Source organism: Tenrec ecaudatus, chromosome 4, assembly GCF_050624435.1.
Source record: "Tenrec ecaudatus isolate mTenEca1 chromosome 4, mTenEca1.hap1, whole genome shotgun sequence".
NCBI classification, from domain to species: Eukaryota; Metazoa; Chordata; class Mammalia; order Afrosoricida; family Tenrecidae; genus Tenrec; species Tenrec ecaudatus.
In genome coordinates this window covers 170,894,306-170,915,502 of record NC_134533.1, presented here as the reverse complement: position 1 = coordinate 170,915,502, position 21,197 = coordinate 170,894,306, and the positions used below count along the sequence as shown (strand labels likewise).

Sequence of the window (21,197 nt, the reverse complement as noted above, 5' to 3'; positions counted from 1 at the left end):
GAATGGGGTGACCCTGGGAAAGGGTCATTCGGCCCCCAAAGGGGTCGGTTGGTTTGGGGAGTTTGAGAACAGTTGGTTTGGGGAGTACCAAGCCCAGTCTGCCTCCCTGGGAGCTGCTGGTGGTTTCAAGCCGCCCACCCTATGGATCGCAGCCCAGCTGTAACCACTGCCCCGCAGAAGGAGGAGGCGAGTGAGGATCATGGGTTGCCCTGGGGGGTGGGGGGCTGCCCAGGGAGGAGGGGCATTTCTCAGGGCCGATGGTCGACCGTGAGAAGGCACAGCTCAGTACCTGGGAAAGGTCCCTTCATCATCTGGCGATGAGCCGGTTGCAGGGCCCAGCTTCTATCCGCATGGACACCGGGCACCGCCCTAGGCATGAGTCTCAAGAAAACAAGTTTAGAAAGCTCGGAAGGGCTTTCTACGTGCGTGCTGAAGCGCAGTCTGGGCGTCCTTTTTCAGACGCCGGCTCCCTCCGCAGCTTACAGACAGGAGTGGGCGAGCTGCACGGGGAGACGCGGTTCTGGCACGGGAAGGACTATTGCAACTTCGTCTTCAAAGACTGGGTGCAGCTCGACAAACCGTTTGCGGGTGAGTGGCATGCGCGGAGCTCCCAAAAGTCGGGGTGGGGTGGGGGGAGACCACCCTCTCAGTTCCATCTGTCCACGGACTTTTTGACGTGCCCTCGGTTTTGTCCATCGCTTTTCGGCATCTCAAGAAGTGTGCGTCCGTGTCATCTCGTGGTCGGATAGCTGCTTCCTCTGTGTTTGCTCTGCGCTTGAGCCTCTGGGGACACGCTGCCGACTCTGCAGGCCAGGCTGCGGCCCGGATGATCCTCCCTCGTAGTGTAGGGTCAGGAAGGCCATGAAGTTGAACTTCCCTGTTGGGGGCAGCAGGCTTTCTGCGGGTGTGTTTTTGAGGTCTAGTCATTCCGCAAGAGGTGTCCCTTTCCGTTGATCATCTTCTTTGGTGGGTGGTCTTCCAGTGTTAGGGGGCGCCTTTTTTAGATGGTCACAGGGCGCCTAGTGTCCACGGGGTGACAGACATGGCCTGCCGTTATACAGAAGGCCTAACTATAAAGCAACCAGCCCGCATAATTTGTACCAACTCACGTCTTACCTCATGTGATGATTACCTCACGGTCTTTGGGAGGGTGCACGGGGGGAGGAGGGGGCTGGCTGTGGTCCTCAAGGTGAGATCTGGACCCGCATAGGTGTTGCGTTACCCCAGCCAGGAAATGTACATTTGTGGGCATTGGCGCACACACACACTGTTGTGAATCATAATTGGGGGTAGGAATGCAGGGTGTTGTGCCCGGCACGGCTGTGCGTGACCAAGCCTTGCCCCGTGCACCGGGGCAGATTTCATCGACAGGTACTCCACTCCCCGGATGCCATGGCATGACATCGCCTCTGTGGTCCACGGCAAGGCGGCTCGCGACGTGGCCCGTCACTTCATCCAGCGCTGGAACTTCACGAAGGTACGGGGCTGGGATGATCATGGATGACAGCCGCGTGAAGAGGGGCAGGCCTGGCCAGAGGGGAATCGTGCGGGTGGACGCGAGGGCCTGCGGTGTTGCTTTGTGCTGCAGGTGGTCCTAGTGCCTGGACACTTGGACGAAGGGGGGGGGGGGCGTTCTTGAACTGGTGCACCACAGACAATCCCAGTGCAGAGAGATAGGAGCCGCTGCAGGCTGCCTGTGGCATGGTCATCTGAACTCTCTTACTGTCTGCTCTGCCCTGAGTGCTGGGGTAGGCCTTGGAGACCCCAACATCAATAAGATATTTAGATTGCTCACTGCTAGGAGAGGAGCGCCGGGCCTGGGGAAGCTCGGTATGGTTCACAGAGATCTTGATATGCCTTGTGGAATTGTGTGTTCCCTTAGCATTCTCTTCATATTTATTTTGTTTGTTTTATTTGTTGCTGTTGAGAATAGAATCAGCAGCATGTGCATCCATTCAACTGTTTCTCCATGGACAATGTAGTCACATCGATAACATTGTTCACCTTGTGCCAAGATTCTCACCCTCCTTTGCTGGGTTGGTTCTCCCACATGAACAGAAAAGATGATCGTTTCAATTGCCTTCTGTCTGTATCTGAAGGGGAACTGGCGTTCACTGATAGACTTTCCATCTTCCATGCCAAAGAAGACCCATGCTTAATTTCCAGCCAATACCTGTACCGCCTGTGCGGCTACCACCTGCCAGTCAGTGGAGTCTTGTGTGGCTGAACAGGCTTCAGTGAAGCTGCCGGGCTAAGACAGACTAGGAAGAAAGGCCTGCTGGTCTCCTTCCAGGAATTATGCAGTGAGAATCCTTGAGATCACAGTGGTCAGACCCACAGTCCATCGGGTGGATGACAGAGAACTGGGCAATGTTTGCTTCCACGATGCCTGGGATCACAATGACATGGAGCAGTAGGCACTTGCCCATTTCACTTCATGTCCATATTTTATGAAACTATGGCACAGAGTCAGAAAGATGTTATTGAAATGCCTCCTATTGATAGATGCATTGTAAAGGGATGCTCAAAGCATCTGTGTGTACCACACCATTCATTACCTGACGCAGGTGATAAAGGGCCAGCTGTTGCTCTTATTAAGGTTAGGAAGAGGTGGCTAGAATGTGGTTCAGACACCTCGGATTTAGCCATGTAACTGTGGTATACTTCACACGTGTAGGATGAACAAGGAATTCACCTGGCCCCCAGAAGTGGGAATGAGTGCTTCCCATTTCCTTCTTGACCCTTCTAACTTAGCTACCTCCTACTCACCCTTCACAATCTGGCTCTGAGGGCATCTTTCTGGAGAAACCTGTCCTAGGCTGTCAGGTTTTAATTCCTCTAGGTACACTTATCTTCTTTGCTCACCTTACATTTTCTTTATAGTCACTTTATTTAATTCACCCATCGAACCGAATATTCAAATGCATAGCATATCTCCACCATGAACACTGGCAGCAAGATGAGCTAGTACTCAGGTTATTTTATTGAAATGGCACTCTGATTTATTTTCCCAGTAGACTGCACGCATCTCCAGGACAAGAATGTCTCCCTCATTCATTGTGTCTGTAACTAGTCCCAGAAGGAAGCAAACAAGGAAAGAGTCTACCCTTGTGCCTAACGAGAATTCTTTTTTTATTGCCTTACCTGATATGTGTTTTTTAGTCTCTTAGCTGTGCTTTTAGTTTGCAGAGAACAAAATGAAATCTGTGCTGCTTCGATTCTTACCACTATTTCTGTTAGTAAACTCCAAATAATACTGTCTGGCCAAGTACTCTCAGTAAGAGCCCAAACCGCCTCACAATGAATTAAGCCTGACACACACTGACTCTATGGGACAGTGTTCACCTGCTCCTGAGGACTTCTGAGGCTGTAAAACTTTCTGGGAGCTGACAGTCTCATCTTTATCCCGAGGAACAGCTAATGGGTTTGAACCACTGACCTTGTGACTAGCAATCCAATACTTATACCACAAAGCCACCGGAGCTTCTTTACAGTAACACATCACACTTATTTTTCCAGTTTGACATGTTTAAACATAAATGAATAGGTATGTATGGATTTTTTGGGGGGGGGTTCATAATAGTTTGGAATCATCTAGGGATAATTGCTGCTCCATCTTTGGAGTATAGTAAAAACTACTGTGGGTTTGATGGCATGTACACATCATATCTCAATTGAAAACAAATGAACACACAGCAAATATGACTTGGAGGACATTTGGGCCAGAGCTCCCAGCCTGACATTGAGGGGTGTTGAAGGAGCATGTCCTGACTAAGGGAGACCATGGCTTCCCCAAGAGCGCCTTCACTGGCCTTGCCTTTTGGTCAAAGTTCTGGTTTCAGTTCTTGGGGGTGTCCTGGCGACCCAGTTCCCTTCTCTGTGACACGGGGCAGGTAGAGGGAGGATCGCATCTCCCGGAGGTTGTCGGAGAAGGCTTTGCCCTCCACAGGGACAGTTTTACTCGGATCGGAGTTACTGTGAGTTGGAATCCACTTGATGGCAGTGGGTTTGTGTTTGTTGTGGTTACTTTCCTTAAACAAAAGCTACATTCTTATTTGGTATTAAATAGCTTACAAAATATAATCTCTGCATCTTTGCAACATAGAAGAAAGCTATAAAGTTCCCAGAAGAAAGAAAAGTTAATGCCAAAGTAAATGGCTTACTCATGCTTTCCAAGGTTTTTTAAAATATGACTTCAGAAATTATTTTAAGGATATTTTCAGAAATGAATGTTTTTAGAAGGGAATAAACCAAAGCAAACCCACTGCCTTCAAGTAGATTCCAACTCACAGAGACGTTATGGGTGTATAGACCTGCCCCAAAGGGCTCTCAAGACTGAGTCCTCAATGAAGCACATTGTCACGTCTTTCTCCCATAGAGGAGCTAATAGTTTGAACCACTGCTATTTTGGGGAGCAGCCAAGCACTTTAGTCACTGCACCATCAGAGCTTGCTTTTAGAACTGAGTAAAGTTTATTTTTTTAGAAACTCTCATATGCCTCCGGTTTTTGAATTATAGAACAAATCCTGTGACGTCTGCTTTAATGTTTGCGTCTGAACTCCTAAATTGACTCCTCCTACCCCATTTCCATTGTTTGGATTCTAGAAGCAAGTAAAAGCCAAGGGTCAACTACCACTGAAATCCTTTCCTGCAGGACCATGTGTAAATGACTAACTTCCCAAGCTACCTCCTCCTCTTAGATGAGTGAACAGACTCAACATCAGCAAGGAGAAAACGTGATTGAAAATTAATTGGACCCCAGGCAGCATTTAGACAACACATGGAGTGTCTTGCCCTGTCTCGGTGGTGAGGCATGAGAAATTCCATTTTGTTAACAGACTAGAGAGGAGGTGCCTCCGGGGGTGCGTCATTTCTGGGTTTGAATACCACATTTAGGGAAGCCATGCTAGCTCTCTAGGAGGAGAGCTGGGGGGGGGGGGTGGTGGAGGTGGAGGCTACCTGGTTGAAAACATATGGTCCTGGGCTGCATAGGCAGGTGGAGGGGGTGTGAGCCTTGTTCTTGTTGCTGTTAGGTGCTGTCAAGTCTACCTTGTGGACAACAGACCCGGACACTGCCCTTCCTGCTCCCTCCTTACACTTGTTCCTCTACTTGATTGAGCCCATTGTTGCAGACACGCTGTCTGCCCATCTCATGGAGGGGCTTCCTCTTTTCCACCACCCTTCATGATGTCCTTTCCCAGGGACTCGGCTCTCCTAAGCACGTGTCCAAAACACACGAGACAAAATCTCACCATCTTGGCTGTGTCAGGAGCGTTCTGGTCGCACTTCCTCCAAGACAGACTTGCTTCATGTTCTGACATGGCATTTTTTATATTCTTTGCCAGCACTATGATTCAAGTGCCTAGATTCTGCTGTTCAACGCCCAGCTTTCACATGCATACGACGGGAATGAAAATAGCGTAGCTTGGGTCAGGCGCACCTTTGTCCTCAGAGTGATGTCCTTGCTCATCAGCACTTCACAGAGCGCTCTCTCTCTCTCTCTCTCTCTCTCTCTCTCTCTCTCTCTCTCTCTCTCTCTCTCTCTCACTCTCTCTCCACATAGGAAGTAATACATGTGTAGAGAAAGAGGAAAGAAGGAAATAAACAGCAAGAAAGAAAACAGAAGATGGAATGATCTAGGACCTGTTTCCCTAGAAACATCCACTGTTGACGTTTTTCTTTTCCTCTTTGCAGTGAGCCTGAGTCTGGGTCATAAAGAGAACCGCTTTCTCATTTGAGTCCCGTTTGTCTGTTTTTCTTTATTGTAGATTATGAAATCAAAGTATCGGTCTCTTTCTTATCCGTTTCTACTCCCTAAATCTCAAGCAACGGCCCACGAGTTACACTATGAAGTGCCCGAGTCTGTACGTGCACAAGTCCAGGTACGTCTGCCTCTTCTTTCTTACACCGTGCCACCGGGAGAAATGCATCCTGCTGTGCCCACTGGCCACCACATTGGCTTCAGAGTTTTCTAATGAGGACGGACTTTCAATCAGATCCGAATGGTCTCTGCACTGAAATTCAGTCAGCTGTCACACTTTCTAGTGTAAAGGCACTCAATGTGCCCTCCTTTTAGAAGTTTTGGGTTGACGTGCTGAATGCATGTCCTCAGGCACGGCCACAGTCATGGAAGGCTATCCCTACAGCGCCTTCTGAAGTGGCCCTGGCACAACGTGGTACACAGTGTGCCTGGGGCTGATTGCTGTTAAGGACTGGGAATGTGGCAGAAGCTGGCATCCTGGAAGCCACCCGTAGTTCAATCTAATTTTAGTTCTTAATTAACGGAGTGCCTTGTAGCTTGGTAGATACACAGAATTTCACAGCATCCAACCACCTCAATTTATAAATGAGAAAAATCAAACTCCATAGGGCTATGAGACTCCTCCAGGGTAACCTAGCAACTTATTGATGGAGGTGGAACGTGAACTCTTTGTCCATTGTTACCCATTCTGTTCCCTCTACCAATGCCAGCTCATATATTTTGGGATCATGTGGAGGCTGCTTTGGCACTGTCATCTGTTCAGAGTCATGAGTATTTGCTTCAAAGGCATTGTTAAAGATCCAGGGGTCTGCTACTGGTCTTCCCAATAGGAACTGCCATTTCCAGATACAAATTCCAATGAATTTGATAATATACGTGAAATGTCAGAAGGACTTACTTTGTTCCATGTATGTAAAAGCAACAGAAAGACATTTCCAACCCTAGACCGAATCCCCTTGAGAGAAGTTCCTGTAGCAAGTACTTAGTCATCCCACAGGAGGGAGACAACCAATTTAAATGCAGCGGTGCACTAGCTATGAGTTCATATGTAAATTGATGGTAATTTTATGGACCGTTTTAGATTATTCTACTTGGAGGGGATGGGGGAAATTACTCATGCTCTAAATTAAAACAGGAACATTGGTATAGGAAATCAAGAGAATTTAACATTTGATGCTATCTTAAAATTGACATGGTTGGTCAATTTATCAAAATCAGCTGATGTTAGGCAAGCACCTATTGAAAAATGCATATTTTTTATGATCTATAAGGTAAGTTTAATTCCAGGGCGTATGACTGTGTGTGTATATATATATATATATACACACACACACATTATGCGCTTGCCTGTTGACGGAGCTGTGCTTTGCATGTCCTTCTGCCAAAGACAGGTAGATTGTATACCTGCTTGCTTTCCCAGAGACCTCCATTCATTCACCTCTGTGCAGCAGAGGATGCTGCCCTAAAGATGGACATGGATCGGACTGGCTCTTCTGTATGCACGCAAGTGTTTCCAGGGGCTGCCACTGCGGAGGTTCCCAAGGCTTACTCAAGCCTTTATGCGGTCAACAAATGCTCTTCCAGCGAAGTCATCCGCATATGCTGGGATGCTGAAGGGGCAGACAGAGAGAATTCTCTGCCTCTGCAAGCCCATTCAGCTGAAAAGAAAAAGCTTCGTGATGTTAAAGAACTCACTTACTGAAGCAATAAGTACTAATATGATCATGCCCAGGCCTGGGCTCTATGAGTCCAGCAAAGAGGCAGAGCTGCTGGCTTTTGAGTTGGGTCAGTCCCCATGTGCTGAAGTTTAAGGCTACGAGAGAAGGAATCAATGGCTCCCTTTAGGTGCTGGTATTCTTGCCAACTGCTCTGGATTTTAATATGAAGTAGGTTCCTTTAGAATCCCTCACCTCCATAGGTGTGTTCAAGGCCCTTTACCTAACTTTTTATCTGTCAATTAGCATTCTTTTTCTTCAAGCAGGCCCAGTTTTAAGAGTACTGAGTCTCATAAAACCTGGATCCCAGCTGGTGGCTAGTAGTTGATAGTTTAAGTGCTGAAATCACATGAGCTGTATAAACAGTAGGGCTGCAGGGAATGGATCTCTTTGGAGACAGGAAGGCCTAAGATCACCAGAAACTTAAACAAAATGCTTGTTTCTCCTTTCACTGTAATCTTCTTGTAATGGTGTTGTTTTGCTATCATCATATTATTTACTGGTTCAAATCTCTTTTTCTTGTGGTAGGCCAGTGCATTTCTAATGACTTCATTCTCAGATTTTTCACCGCTTCACTCCCTTAACTGTCACGTGACAATAGCTAAGAGGCTGTTACACACGCTGGGGTGACAATTTTAACACAGTAGTCTTCTTTAAGTTTACTGTTTTTCAACGTGAGGCAATGTTTCTCTGAGGCTACACACTAAGTTAATTGTAAAGGAATAACATAATGTCATGATTATAAGACACATCTGAGTGCCAGACCGTTCAAACACTAGCACACCTACAAGCTAGCTATGTCCGAGGGGGGAACCCCGAAGAAACCCGAATTGCACTAGACAGGGCGGGACTTCCATCGTAAGCATTTTTCACTCAAGGCGAGCAGTGAGCAACTCACTCTGAGTCAGTGCACTCAGTGGCATCACCTGGGGAAATTCTTTCTGGTCACAGTGAATTTTTTTTGTAAAAGCAGTTTTGCACGAACCTTGTATTTAAGAGAACAGCATGCAGCTGTGACATTTTGCTTTCTGCTCGGGAAAAATGCCACAGATATGTGTGATGTTGAACACAGCTTACAAGGAGAGTGCTATGGGGAAAAAATGTGGATTGATGCCAACCCTCATTCTGGACGTCCATCAATTTCCTGAACAGACAAAAATATCTACTTGTAATGCATTTGGAGATCGTTCCACCAGGTCAGACTCTTAGTCAAGCTTTCTATTTAGTTGTTCTGGAAAGATTGCGCAACTGTGTGACAGAAAGGCCTGGATCGTGGCAGACGGGGCTGGTTTTGTGGCAGGGCACCTGCTCACACAGCCATCTCAGTGCACCAGTTTTGGCAAAAAACCGCATGCCTCTCTTGCTCCACGAGCCTGACCTCACTCCGTGCAGCTTCTTCTGGTTTCTGCAAATGCAGAGCGGCATGAAAGGACAGACATTTGACGACATAGAAGAGATGAAGAAAAAAAAATGAGGGAGGTGCGATCAGCCCTCCAAACAAATGAACTAAAAAAAATGTTTCCAAGAATTGAATCGCAGATTTGACAAATGCATTAAGTGTAATGGAGAGTACTTTGAAGGTGATAAGGTTGTTTTGTAAAAAAATAAATGCATAGCTTTGAAAAACAATTCTGTATAACCTTTGGGAAGTTATTTAACCACCTTCTACATAGTTCCAGCATTTGTAAAACTGGGATAATGACAGTATCTATCTCGTATCATAGTGATGCTGGATAAGCAAAGTAGTCCATGCAAACACTGAGAAGAGTGCACATTGCTTATTCTAAGTCAGTCTTAGCCATAAGCTTCATGCTTTCCCAAAGTTCCGAGGTTTGGCCACAATGTAATTGGCATCTCTTCAGATGGTTATTAAACTCGTTCTGGATATGAAATCTTCCTGCCATTTATCTATTGAACTGTAAAGGAACAATACTTGACACAATAAATAAATGATAGATGAAAGTCATGTTATTCTTCCTCCTGCAGATCAGAAACAATTATTTAATATTTAATGATATCATTGAATATTGCATCCGCTGCTGATCATTCGACCCCAGCTATGATGCGGAGCTGTTGCAGGGGAATGACACCGCCCACCGTGGATAGTGGAGCTGTGGAAGGGAGGGATGCCCTAGTCTTTGCTTGTGAAAAACCCACCCAGTCTTTGGCACTAGATCTAGTAGCATCCACGGACACTAAAACTGTTTTGGCTGTTCCCTCTCCAGACTTGACATCCACAAAAGTCTGCCAAGAAGGCCTAGCAGGAGAAAAGCATAGAGGTGGGACAGGGAGGGAGGAGGGAAAAGAGGTCTTTTTGAAACCAGTTATGCCCAGAGTATATAAAAGGACTTTTTTTTAAACAAAATGAATTAGGTTGCTGAATGCATCATTGTCATTGTAGATACATCACAGAAATGAGATGTTTCACATGTGAATTAAGATGAAAGGAGTCCGAGTGGCTCAAACAGTTGGTGATTGGTTGTTGACCCAAAGGTTGGCAGTTCAAGCCCACCTTGGGCCTCCACTTTAGAAGAGGCCTGGAGGCTCCCTTCTGAAAGATGACAGCTGAGCAAATGGTTACAGAGTTCTGTTCCGAAAACAAAAGTGGGATTGCCTTCAGCTGGGGCTAACTCAAAAGTGGTTAGTAACAATAACAATGGCTTAAAATAAAAGCTTTTAAAAGCCTAGCACCTTATTAGCAGTAGGGTGGAATCAGCACATGGGAACAGTCCTTCTTATTAAGCCAGGTAGAGCTCGGCAGACATTGTCCCGGAGACTGTTGTTGCTCAGAAACCCTCTGCGGAGAAAACGAAGTCATTGGAGTCTGGCCATTGATCCTTTGTCTAGACAAAAAGTACACAGGAAGGGTGAAACAAAGAGAGGAAGAATTTACAAGCAAGTGGGAAGGACCCCTGAATTACCCTGCTGGATAAAATAAACACTTGGGGTAAATGTCCAAATGATACTCCCAAAGTGGAGATGCCAAAAATAGCCAGTGTTCTGCCTTAGGAAGACAGGTGCGGAAGGATGAGGTGGGTAGCTGGAGGCGACAGGAGGCTGGACTGGACTCAGCTCTAAGAAAGAACTTGAGACGGACAGTATTTTCCTTTTAGGGGCAGGTTTTCTTGCAGGACACACACTTGCATGAGTGGCCGTGAGGCCATGGCTGGGAAAACATACAAACAGGAACACTTGCTCTGTGTCCGACCTTTGCTAGGCCCTCGTTAGAGAAGCTCATTTCATAGTCACGGTCTATGAGCTGTACCCTTCTTGTTGTTAACTGCCATCAAGTAGGCCCCCACTCATGCCTGCTGCATGCACGGGGACAAAGCGCACCTGGCCCTGTGCCAGCCCCAGGACTGATCAGATTGGATCATTGTGATCCATAGTTTTCATTGATTCATGTGAGACGTAGGTCACCAGGCCGCTATTGCTAATATGTAGTAATAGGATGCTTTGCTGAAACCCATTCAGTATCATGGTAATGGGCAAGCCCCTGCTGACAGAGGAGAGGTGGCTATAGGTGAGGTGCATGGGTGAGACATTGAAGCAGTTTCCCATATGAAAGGCAGATATTATACCATTGAACTGCCACTGCTCTTGTATACGTCTCACCTGTTGCCATCAAGTTTGAATTCCAGCTCATAGCAGCCCCGGAGGACAAAATAGATCTGCCCCACAGAGTTTCCAAGGTTGTAATCTTTGGAAGCAGACTGCCATGTCTTTGTTCCAGTAAGTGGCTGGCGGATCCAAACCGTAGACCTTACGGTTAGCAGCTAACCTCTTAACTACTGCACCTCCAGGGGTCCCTATGTATTCTTATTAGACCCTGTGCTTTCATAGAGGGGAAACTGAAAGTTTGAGGACAACAAAAGCATTGGGTTACTGGGTTAAAGAAACACAACTAGTCTGTCATGGGGATGAAACTCAACGCCAGAGATTATAGCTGTTAAGTGTGAAGACTGCTTCCGATAAGACCTGAGCTGGTTGTAACCACCAAGGCTGTAGACAGGGTAAAGCCGCTTGGTAGGTCTGCTTTTTGTCACTCACAATCCATCCTCAATCCGTCTTTTGCTTCTTTCTGATGCCCTGGAGTTCCCCCTATACCTTCCTTAAAAGAAATCTTCTTTCATCAAAATCCACGTTCTACAAAAAAAATGTTCTTTGTTCTCTCTCTCTCTCTCTCTCTCTCTCTCTCTCTCTCTCTCTCTCTCTCTCAGCCTCAAAATTAAAGGCAAAATGATGATCCCTTTGAATAACTGCATGCTGCTATCAGTGAGGTCATTAAAAGAAAGAACTCAATACTATGAGAGGCAGGTGAAATGAGTTCCTTTATGTGGCCTTTAGTCTTCATTCTTCGGAAGGAGTGTGAAAGACTTTCCCCTACATCTTGCGGCACTGCCCCTGCCCTTGTTTTCTCTGGCAGAGCTTGTGCCACCATTGACTGGGTGGATTGGCACTGCGAGGGTAAACGGTAAGCGATTGGTTGGGATCTTCTTGTCTAGTCTCGTGCTGCAGGCTGCTCCTGCTCTGTGATGGGAGCGAACCGTGCACGGGGTAATAATTGAAATAGCCGTGGCCTGCTGGGACAGGCCACCTTGACTATGATAAGGGGTTGTCTATATGTGCAGTCAACACTACAGGTTTGTCAGACAGAGAGAAGCAGAAGGAGGAACCGAGATAGAGGCACTAGAGAAAGAGGAAGCAAAGAAGCTCTTAGAGAGCTGTACTGCAGGTCAAGGTCTGTAACATGGACGACGGTGAGAGGACCAGAGGGCTCCCGCAGCAGTGCAGTAGGCCCAGAAGGGGCTTTTTGGCAGAATCAGTGGTAACAGATGGCAGGGCCCCAAAAGGTCCTCAGGGTTGACAGGAGATCTGTCCTTGTGGTCTGAGTGAAGGCCCGAATGTGGCCAGGAGGAACTGAGAGAGCTGTTCTATACTGACAAAGGGGGACTACCTGCATGCATCCTGATCCTGAGTTGTGGCCTGTGGAGCCTGATCCCCAGTTTCATCCTGTTGCTTCATTCATATCTATATCACTCACGCAACTTAACTCTAAGTTGGTATGTGAATACTGTGTAGCCATTGGAACAAGTCATCCAACCTTGAAGAGAAGTGGCGTGTCATGGGAAGGACGGCTAATGCCAGAATTGGGGGAAAGGCCGGGAAGTCGAAGTGTGTCCTGCCCCTGACCTCCACTTGGGAAGGATCCATGTTCTTGGCCTGATCTTGGTTTACATCATGGCACTGCACTAGACATGTTCTGACGCTGACACCACGGCTGCTCTCGGTGAATTTGTATGTGGGTTCTTGATCCTGATTACCTGCTGTTCAAGTCAAGATGAACTGAGAGAATCAGGGCCGACAACTCGAGCATTTGTCTTCTCTCCCCACGTGGGTGTCTCCCTCCTGCTGGAGGGACATACGAACTCTGCTTTTGTCCAACCGTCTGTGCTGCATGAATCACTTGGAGGCTCTGGAAAATAAAGAGGAAATGCAATGTAGACTGGACGTATTGGGAATGACAGCGTGGAGCAAACAGGAAGAAAGGGAACTTGGGATAAATACCCATAAAGGTGGGAGATTTTTGCTTCAAGAAGAGAGTCTTCTATTCATCAAGGCCTACATTTGACTCAGGCCCATGTATGTAAGATGATTAAGGTTTGTGGCTAAGGAGTAGCCTATCTTTGAATTTAAAATAATAGGATACTAGGCCAAGGAAAATGATGGAGTCCAGTTACAATTTTGAAAGTAAAGCATACCATCAAAAATACACCTTCTGCCTTTTTACATACTTTGAAGTTGTGTATTCGAACTTGAGGTTTGAAAAGTGTGGGCTAGCTTGCTTCCCGGTGCACTTGGGGCTGGATGTCAAGGCACATGGCTGCGTGTGCACGGAGCACTTGAGGCTGGTCCAAACGGCATCGGTTTGATGCAGAAATGCAGGAGTAGATAGGGTTAGGTTAAAAAAGGGGGGCGGGGGCCAAGTTAGACCTGAACTCTCAACCAAAAAGAAGTCAAGGAAACTGTGTTTGATCCATTGCCTGTTTGCAAAACTCTCTCGACCATCAAGCAGTTCAAACACTTGAACTGATGAATGCATAACATCACAGTTCCATGGCTCAGGCGGAGCAGCAGCCCACGAGGGAGATTCAGCCTGTATTGTGGTAATGGGTAGATTCTTCAGCTAATTAGAATAATGGGAAATGACTAATAATCCCCGGGAACTTTTACTGTGTTGCTTGAAAGGTATTTCAAGTGTTACCAAAAGTGATGCTCCTATTTTTACAAAGGGTCAAGGTTTTGACCCGGTGGGATTGATGGATGCCAGGCCACTGGGAGATGGGCCCCTGTCGTGCTCTGTGTCTTTGGTATCTGGGAGACCCCCTCACTTTTGCTAAAGCTCCTGCACTGGAAGATACATGGAGAGCTTCTCTTGGTTCAAATTAACTTCTAAACCGTTAAATACCACTAAGAAGGTAAACGTTTTCCATTGACCTTCAAAGAGAAGAGGGCTTCAAAATGTTGGAAGGAAACAGAATAAAAAGATAAAGGGATAGACTGTCTGACTTTCTTTCCCTGGAAGCTGTGGGTAAATGGCCTTAGATTTCTTACTACACATCGGACTGTGATCTGAAAGGTCAGCAGTTCTAAACCACCGGTCGCTCCTACAGGAAAAAGACGGAGTTTTCTATTCCCATAAAGAATTATAACCTCAGAAACTCACAGTGGCACTTCTACCTGGCCCTGTGTGTTGCTGTGAGTCAGAATTGAGTTGATTGCAGTGAATGAGAGTGAGTGAAGCAGCTACAGTTGTAGAAACTTGCAGGGGCCGTTCTACCCGGCCCTACAGGGTCACTATGAATAGGCATGGACTCAATGGCAGTGAACTTGGTTAGGTTTTGTTTGGCATTAGTTATGCCCAGGTTTTACAGCCCTGTCTTCAGAATAACTGTCCAGGAAACTTTGAGTGGCTAAGACTAGACTTGGAAATAAAAATCTATTTGACACTCCAGATTTATAGTTCATCCTTGAATCAATGTAAATTATGAGTCTGAGAAAAGAGGGTATAATGTTTCTGGACTTGAGGGAAAGGTGACAAAGTGACAGTCAACAGGTGGTAAATAAAACTTGTCCATCACATGCTACCGTTAAAGCACCATATATGGAACAGCTTTGTGCCACAAGCCATGCTTAGCCCTCTGTGTTCATTATGTCAATATCTTGAGCTGGATGTTAGAGAAAGATCTCAAATTTACAGACAAGGAGATGGACCCTCCTGCCATTAAAATGACTTGTCTAAAGTCTAAGAGCTTGCCATTGTGCTCTGCGATTGAATACAGTTTCCACACTGTGTGGCACTAGATCAAGATGTGTGGCCTCGGCATCTACTCAAGGCAGCCTGCATCTACAGAGCCATGCTTCCTGGGAACACAATTCAACATTGATACGAGTGGACAAAAATTAGAAACTTCTGTTTGTCCAAGTTTGGTCCTTCCACCTAATGAACAGGAGTGAAATTCCCTGTGGGTTGTTTAAATTTTCCTGATGAATTCTCTTCTGAGATATTTGACCATTCGTATTCACAATAAAGTTTTCCAATTTTATTGTGCATATCTATCTGAAAAACCTAAGTAAAATGCTTTGAAGGGAGCTAGTTATGAATACTTCAAAATTGAATAAAGATATTGCATTATTGACCTGGAACAATTGTTGGTCTTTAATGAACATCAGGCTTGAATTTAATCAGTCTTATCAATGTAGTTATTAAGGTTATTGATTTTTACCTAATATTGATTATGCACTGAGTCATTGTGTATTCACTTAATAATTTTGGGGTCATTCATTTCAAATGTTTTTCAATTTCATTCAGCTTCTTAGAGGTTGTTTTGATTTTTATTTAAAATTAAGAATAACAAATCTATTTTTATAGTAATTCCATGATGCCATGCGATTGCTTAGGAAAAATCAATAAATACGTAGTGGTCACTTATTATATGTGCAACAGTGTGTGATAGAGTACTAATTAAGATGCTGAAAACATAAAACCAATAGTGTCATTTTTATTACTTTTTATTGTGCGTCATGTGAAAGTTTACAGAGCAAATTGGTTTGCCGGTCAACACTTCACGCACATTTGTCGACTCTCTCTGTTCTTCTTTCACTGCCTTGTCTCGCCTTTCCTTTGGAGCTTTGTTCTGGGCAAATGATGTCTTTCGGATCTCCAAAAGCTGACTGTTCTCAGGAGAGCGTGCAGTAGAAGCCTGGTACTGAACCACCTCAGTACTCGGCATACTCGAATGTCGCACGAAATGTCGAGAAAGTTCTGCACGGGAGCTCGAACAAAACTTTGGAATCCGACCCGACGCAGGTGATTTTTGTCAACAAAAGCAGTTCCTGTTTCGGTCACTGGGCGTTCGTTGGTGGTGTTAGTACAAGTTATTTAAGCCATTTGCAGCTGTGTGCCAAGCGTTTTACTATAATTTTCTTAGTTTTTGTGGCTTTTTCTACTGTTTTTAGATAAAAAGACAAGGGTCCTAACACAGAGTTTTTTGAAAAGAATCATCATGTTAAGGAACTGGTTAACCGTGTTATCGATATTGTTGTTGATAATTTAGTAAACCCTTTTAGAAAACAGTTAAGGAAACGCCAACAGCTGACCACAGTAGACAGATTTTGGTGTTTTTTGTTTTTTTGAGAAAGCCATCCAGGTCCTAGTGAAAAAAGGCAAAGAAGGGTAAAAAGTCCTGAAAAGCAGCTACCAGTTGATTTGATGGACGGGGATTTCCCTTCTCTCTCTCTCTCTCTCTCTCTCTCTCTCTCTCTCTCTCTCTCTCTCTCTCTCTCTCCACATCCATGCCCACAGATCCAGATCCCTATCAATCTCAAAGTATGGGCCATACTGTGGTTGTTAAAAACTTTTTGAATGTTGTGTCTCTTATTTAAATTATATTATTTAACTCTGAACTTATTTACTTTGAAATTTCTGTGCAATGTTTTGTTTAAAAGAGAAGGTTAGGATAAAAACTTAGTGGCCAAGAACCGATGCACTAGTTTTCAGTTATTTCTGATGGGGAAAAATTGACTCAGAACTCGACTGCATTACATCTCAACGCTCCTTCTAGAACAGATTAGCGTCAAGCTCCAGGGTTCTGCTACATTTCCCTAATGTTACTGTTCATCCTAGAAGCCCGTCTATTCTTTGGCTGAAAATTGAGCCATGGGGATGATTTCAAGTACAGACATAAAGGGTGACTAACAGCCACAGTGTACGGGTTCCACCAGACTCCATCAGGGCACTCAGCCTGGTCTTCTTTCTGATTGTCAGTTGGTACCACATTTCCAACCACTGGCTTCTTGTTGAGAATCATGCCATGCCATCTAGGCCATCCCCTAGAGTTCCCCAGTCTCCTTGGACATGGCTTTGACACGATCTACAACAGCTCACATGAGTCTTCTGATGATTTTCCTACTGAAAACATCTCTGTGCCACCAGGCCTCCTCCTATATACTAAGGGGCTTCAAAAAACTCACCCCCCCCAAAAAAAATGGAATCAAAAGATAATGAAATTTGTCCACAAACTTTTCGATGTTCCCTTATGCTTCACATTGACTCATTAAATCCTCAGTGCCCATCTACCAAGTTGGTACTGTTATTATTTTATAGTTGAGAAATCTGAAACACAACAAGATGAAGCAACATCACCATGGTGGAGCCAGCCTTGAACCAGGAAGTTCAATTCTGAGTCAGTGTGTGTCACCACTCTGCTCATGTAGCTGAACTAGAACCTTTTTACGGCGATCCAAGAAGAGTGAACAGAGGAAGGTGTGAGTGATGAGAAAGGGACCAAGCGGGGGTGTCCATCAAAGAGAACTCAGAATCAAGTAGGGGGTTGGATGGGGAGTCTGTGGAGGGGGCATTCCCAAGCATGCCCTCTGATGCCTGTCGGTGAAGAGGAGAGAAGTGAGGGCGGGCCACTGGCCAGCAGGATATTGGAGATGGGACCTGGTTTAGGTGAAGCGATCATGAGCTCAGCATCGACCTGTTTGCTTTGAGGAGGTGGTGTCAAGTCCACACTGCTTGGCAAGTCACACAGACATGATGAAATGGCAAAATGTTTAGTATCGCATGGCTGACAGCTTAGGATGCCGAATGTGGTCCTGAAGCACAGTAATTCTGTGGCATTACAAGTTTCTTCTGGGCCTCAGTTTTCCTCCCTGGGAGAGAGTTAATAGTATCATGACCACTCTCAAGAAAGTTGAAGCTCTGAGAGTGGAGGTTATAGGCTAAGGTCTGATGGTTAATGAAAGGTAAGATTGTATCTCTAAACAAGATGCTTCTTTTACAGTACAGTGTGTTAACCTGAACTCTTTCTATTTGGGGTGACGGAATAATCACATTATGAAGTTCGAGTTAGGGAGACCATCCCTTGTGGCCCAATCAGGACAGTTTTTAGAGTGACAATGGGCACTATTAATAAATATGGTGGGGGCAGTTGTAGGGTCTTCATGGCAGAGAATAAGAATGTGCCGCTCCTGCCCTCCAGCCAGTCATGTGAGAGGCACTTCTCAGAGAGACTGTGGAATTACATCTGGTGGTTTCAGGACACCTTGCTTGCTTGCCTATGGATGCTGTCCCAGACGGGTTTCCTTCCTGCCTTCCCCCCCACCTACTCCCCATTTCATGCATATGTCCACATGGTATACTCAAACCACCATAATCATTCCATGCCGAAGAATCACGGATTGCCTTCAATGCATCTGTTGTATTGTCATTGTCTTATGTTTGCTTATTTCTGATTATGCCTTCTAGTTGCTCCGGTCTGCTGCGGACTGGTCTGCTGGTATAAAGTACCACGAAGAGTCTATCCATGCTGCGTATGTGCATGTGATAGAGGAGAGCAAGCACTATATCTACATAGAAGTAAGTCCTGCTCCTGTAAATTAGGGCGTGATAATCTCTCTTCCCATAAATGCCATATGGAGATGATAGGGTCCTAGAACCCAGTTAACAACAAAACAAACAAGCACAAAAGCAAATCCACTGCCATCAAGTTGTTTGCAACTCGTTGTGACTCCCTGGGACACAATAGAACTGCCCCCTGGGTTTTCTGAGGCTGTAGATCTTTACAGAAGCACATTGCCTCATCTTTCTCTTGCAGAGCGGCTGGTGGGTTCAAACCATCAACCTTTTGGTTAGCAGATAAATGCCTCACTCATTGCATCATCAGGACTCCTGAACTCAGGACCTGCCATGTTAATCTGTGTATGAAGAGAAATGAAGAAGACCCCAGGCTACCTGACTTTCCCCTTTCTTAACATGCCTGAAATGCCTTCTGCATTTTCATTGGCTCAGAATGGTACCTCCAAACTCTTGCTATGAAAACATCTTTAGTTGCTACTAGGTAGCATTGTCCAGAAATGCATCAGCAGGCTGGATGTGCACGTTATCATTTGGTTTGTCTTGGAGGGTTTCAGTGTGAGCTATGGACTGCTTCAGGACAGAGGGCTGGAAAAGACGCCACCTTGCAGGGGGTATGGGAGCAGGGGCTGTGAGGACATTAAACACTGTGTGAACCGCTGTTCATTATTAAATATTTTCAGACTCTGGAGTTCATGTTTAAACCATGGGAGAAAACTGGTGGGGGGACTAGGTTTTGTTTATAACTTTAATTACATCTCCAAGTAGATCAGAAAGTATTGTAATAAATTTAGAAAACTCTGAAAAAATTACAAGTCATAAAATGGAAAAGAAGAAGTCAGAGCCTATCTTCCTTCTTCATCTTTTCTTTCACAGATAGCTCTAGGGAGCTGTGTTAGCTGGGGAACAAACCAAAACAGAACATTCTAGCTTCTTTTCCTTTCCATTTGAATTCTCTTCCGCTCCTCCTCCTCCAGACTGTTATGGCTCATTAAAAGCACACAGGAAAGAACTGGAACTTTATGTATTGGTTTTGTGGGGTTGGACACGGAGAAGGCCAATTAAAGCTGCCAGCAGGCTAGATGCCTTATGAGGAGCCTGGCGGTGTGACAATGGCATGTTTGAGTGCCTTCCCCAAGGTTGGCGGTTTGTACCCATCACAAAGGCCTGGGGATCTGCTCCTTCATCACAGGCTGGAAAGCAGTTCTCTGGAACAAGGGTTGCCATGAGCTGAAATGGATTCAACACCACCTAGCAAGAACAGCCAATGCAGTATGGCATCGGGATTGGATCACGGAAGGATGTTAGTGGGCAAAGCTCCAGATAAAAGTTTGACTAGAGTGGCATTAAAGCGACTCATGCTGACAATCGTACCTCAGCCCTGTCATAGCGGCTCATCTGCTCATCTTCTCACTCACAGCCATTGAGTAAACTGTGACTCGGAGTGACTCTGGGACGGCGTAGAACTGCCCCCTGTGGGTTTCCGAGGCTGTGACACTTTACAGAAGGAGAGAGCCTCCTCTTTCTCCCGAGGAGGGGCTGCTGGTTTCTAACTGCTGACCTTGTGGTTAACAGCCTAACTATGCGGCCAGGGCTCCTGCTTCATCTCTCTTGAGTAGCATTCCTATCAACTTGCTTTTTAATGGCGCCCCGGTATTAAAGGAGGTCATTATCACTGCGTAGACAGATGTGGCTGTCCAGCTGGGTGACCGACCCTGCTCAGGTCAGCAGTCACTGTGCTCAAGGACATGACACGAGGCCACAGTGTGCTCACAGCTGCTCAGGAATGCACTATGATTCTTTGTAAGCGTCTCTGTGGGAGTTTTTGTCATTCGAATTCAGAAAACACGAGTGTGGTTTGGAGTACTTCCCTAAGGGGAAATGCACTCTCAAATGAGTTTTTGCCCAGTGTCTTCTTGTGACTTTGGCTTCTGAAAACATTTTATAGATTTATGTACTTCAGTATCTATATATTTTAAATGTAGTAAAAATGATACATTGGAAAGAGATGATAATCTTATATTGCGATTCCATTTATGTCTCTCTCTACGTTGAGCTGACTAATAAAGGCCGTTTTGTGACGCTGGTTTTTGTGATTAGCTATCACCCAGTCAATTCTGACTCAGAGCAACCAGAGGCACCATCGAAGGACACACTGGCTGATCCCACACCAGCCTCACTCCTAACCATGTGTGAGCCCAGGGTCGCAGCTGCTGTTTTTGTCCATCTCATTAGGGATCGGCCTCCTTTCCTCTGACTCTCTACCAAGCATGCTGTCTGCCCCAGGGACAGCGCTCCCCTGATCACATGGCCAAAGAGCATGTCCATGTGACAGTCTCATCCTTGCCATTAAGCAGCATTCTGGCTGTACGTCTCCATGTCTGATCTGTTTGTTCTTCTGGAGCGTCACAGGTTTTCTGCAGATCGTCATTATGGCCGAAGGATCGTGTCTGTGCAAATAGATCACGTAATGTTTGTAGATTTTTTACCTAGTTCTAAACATTCCTTCGTGAAACAGCTAAATCTTTCACACGGCTATGAGGATAATGTTGAAACCTGGTTTTCCAGCCACCGTTTTGAAGAATCTTTTCTAGATAACGTGGGTAGCAGAAGTCATAAGAGGGGAAAAGAATAGAAACAGTTCAACTTTCCACAGGGTTCGCTTACTTAGATGAGACTCGATGCTCCTGTAAAGATTTACAGGCTGGAAAAGCCCCAGGGGCAGTTGTACTCTGTCCCATAGGGTCACTGTGAGTCAGAATCATCCCCATGGCAGTGGCAATGAGTAGGGGGATTTGAG

The 21,197-nt window shown here is 45.6% G+C and overlaps 1 protein-coding gene across 3 annotated transcripts in view; it reads left to right on the top strand.

The window, feature by feature from the left end:
* Positions 1–21,197, top strand: part of PLD1 (phospholipase D1) — a 227,444-nt gene that overhangs the window by 151,368 nt on the left and 54,879 nt on the right. For all 3 annotated transcript variants that reach the window (XM_075547028.1, XM_075547027.1, XM_075547029.1), the window contains exons 16-19: positions 460–588; positions 1,359–1,477; positions 5,769–5,882; positions 18,290–18,400. In XM_075547028.1, coding sequence (XP_075403143.1) covers positions 460–588; positions 1,359–1,477; positions 5,769–5,882; positions 18,290–18,400 — 473 coding nt within the window. The remainder of the gene's footprint in view (positions 1–459; positions 589–1,358; positions 1,478–5,768; positions 5,883–18,289; positions 18,401–21,197) is intronic.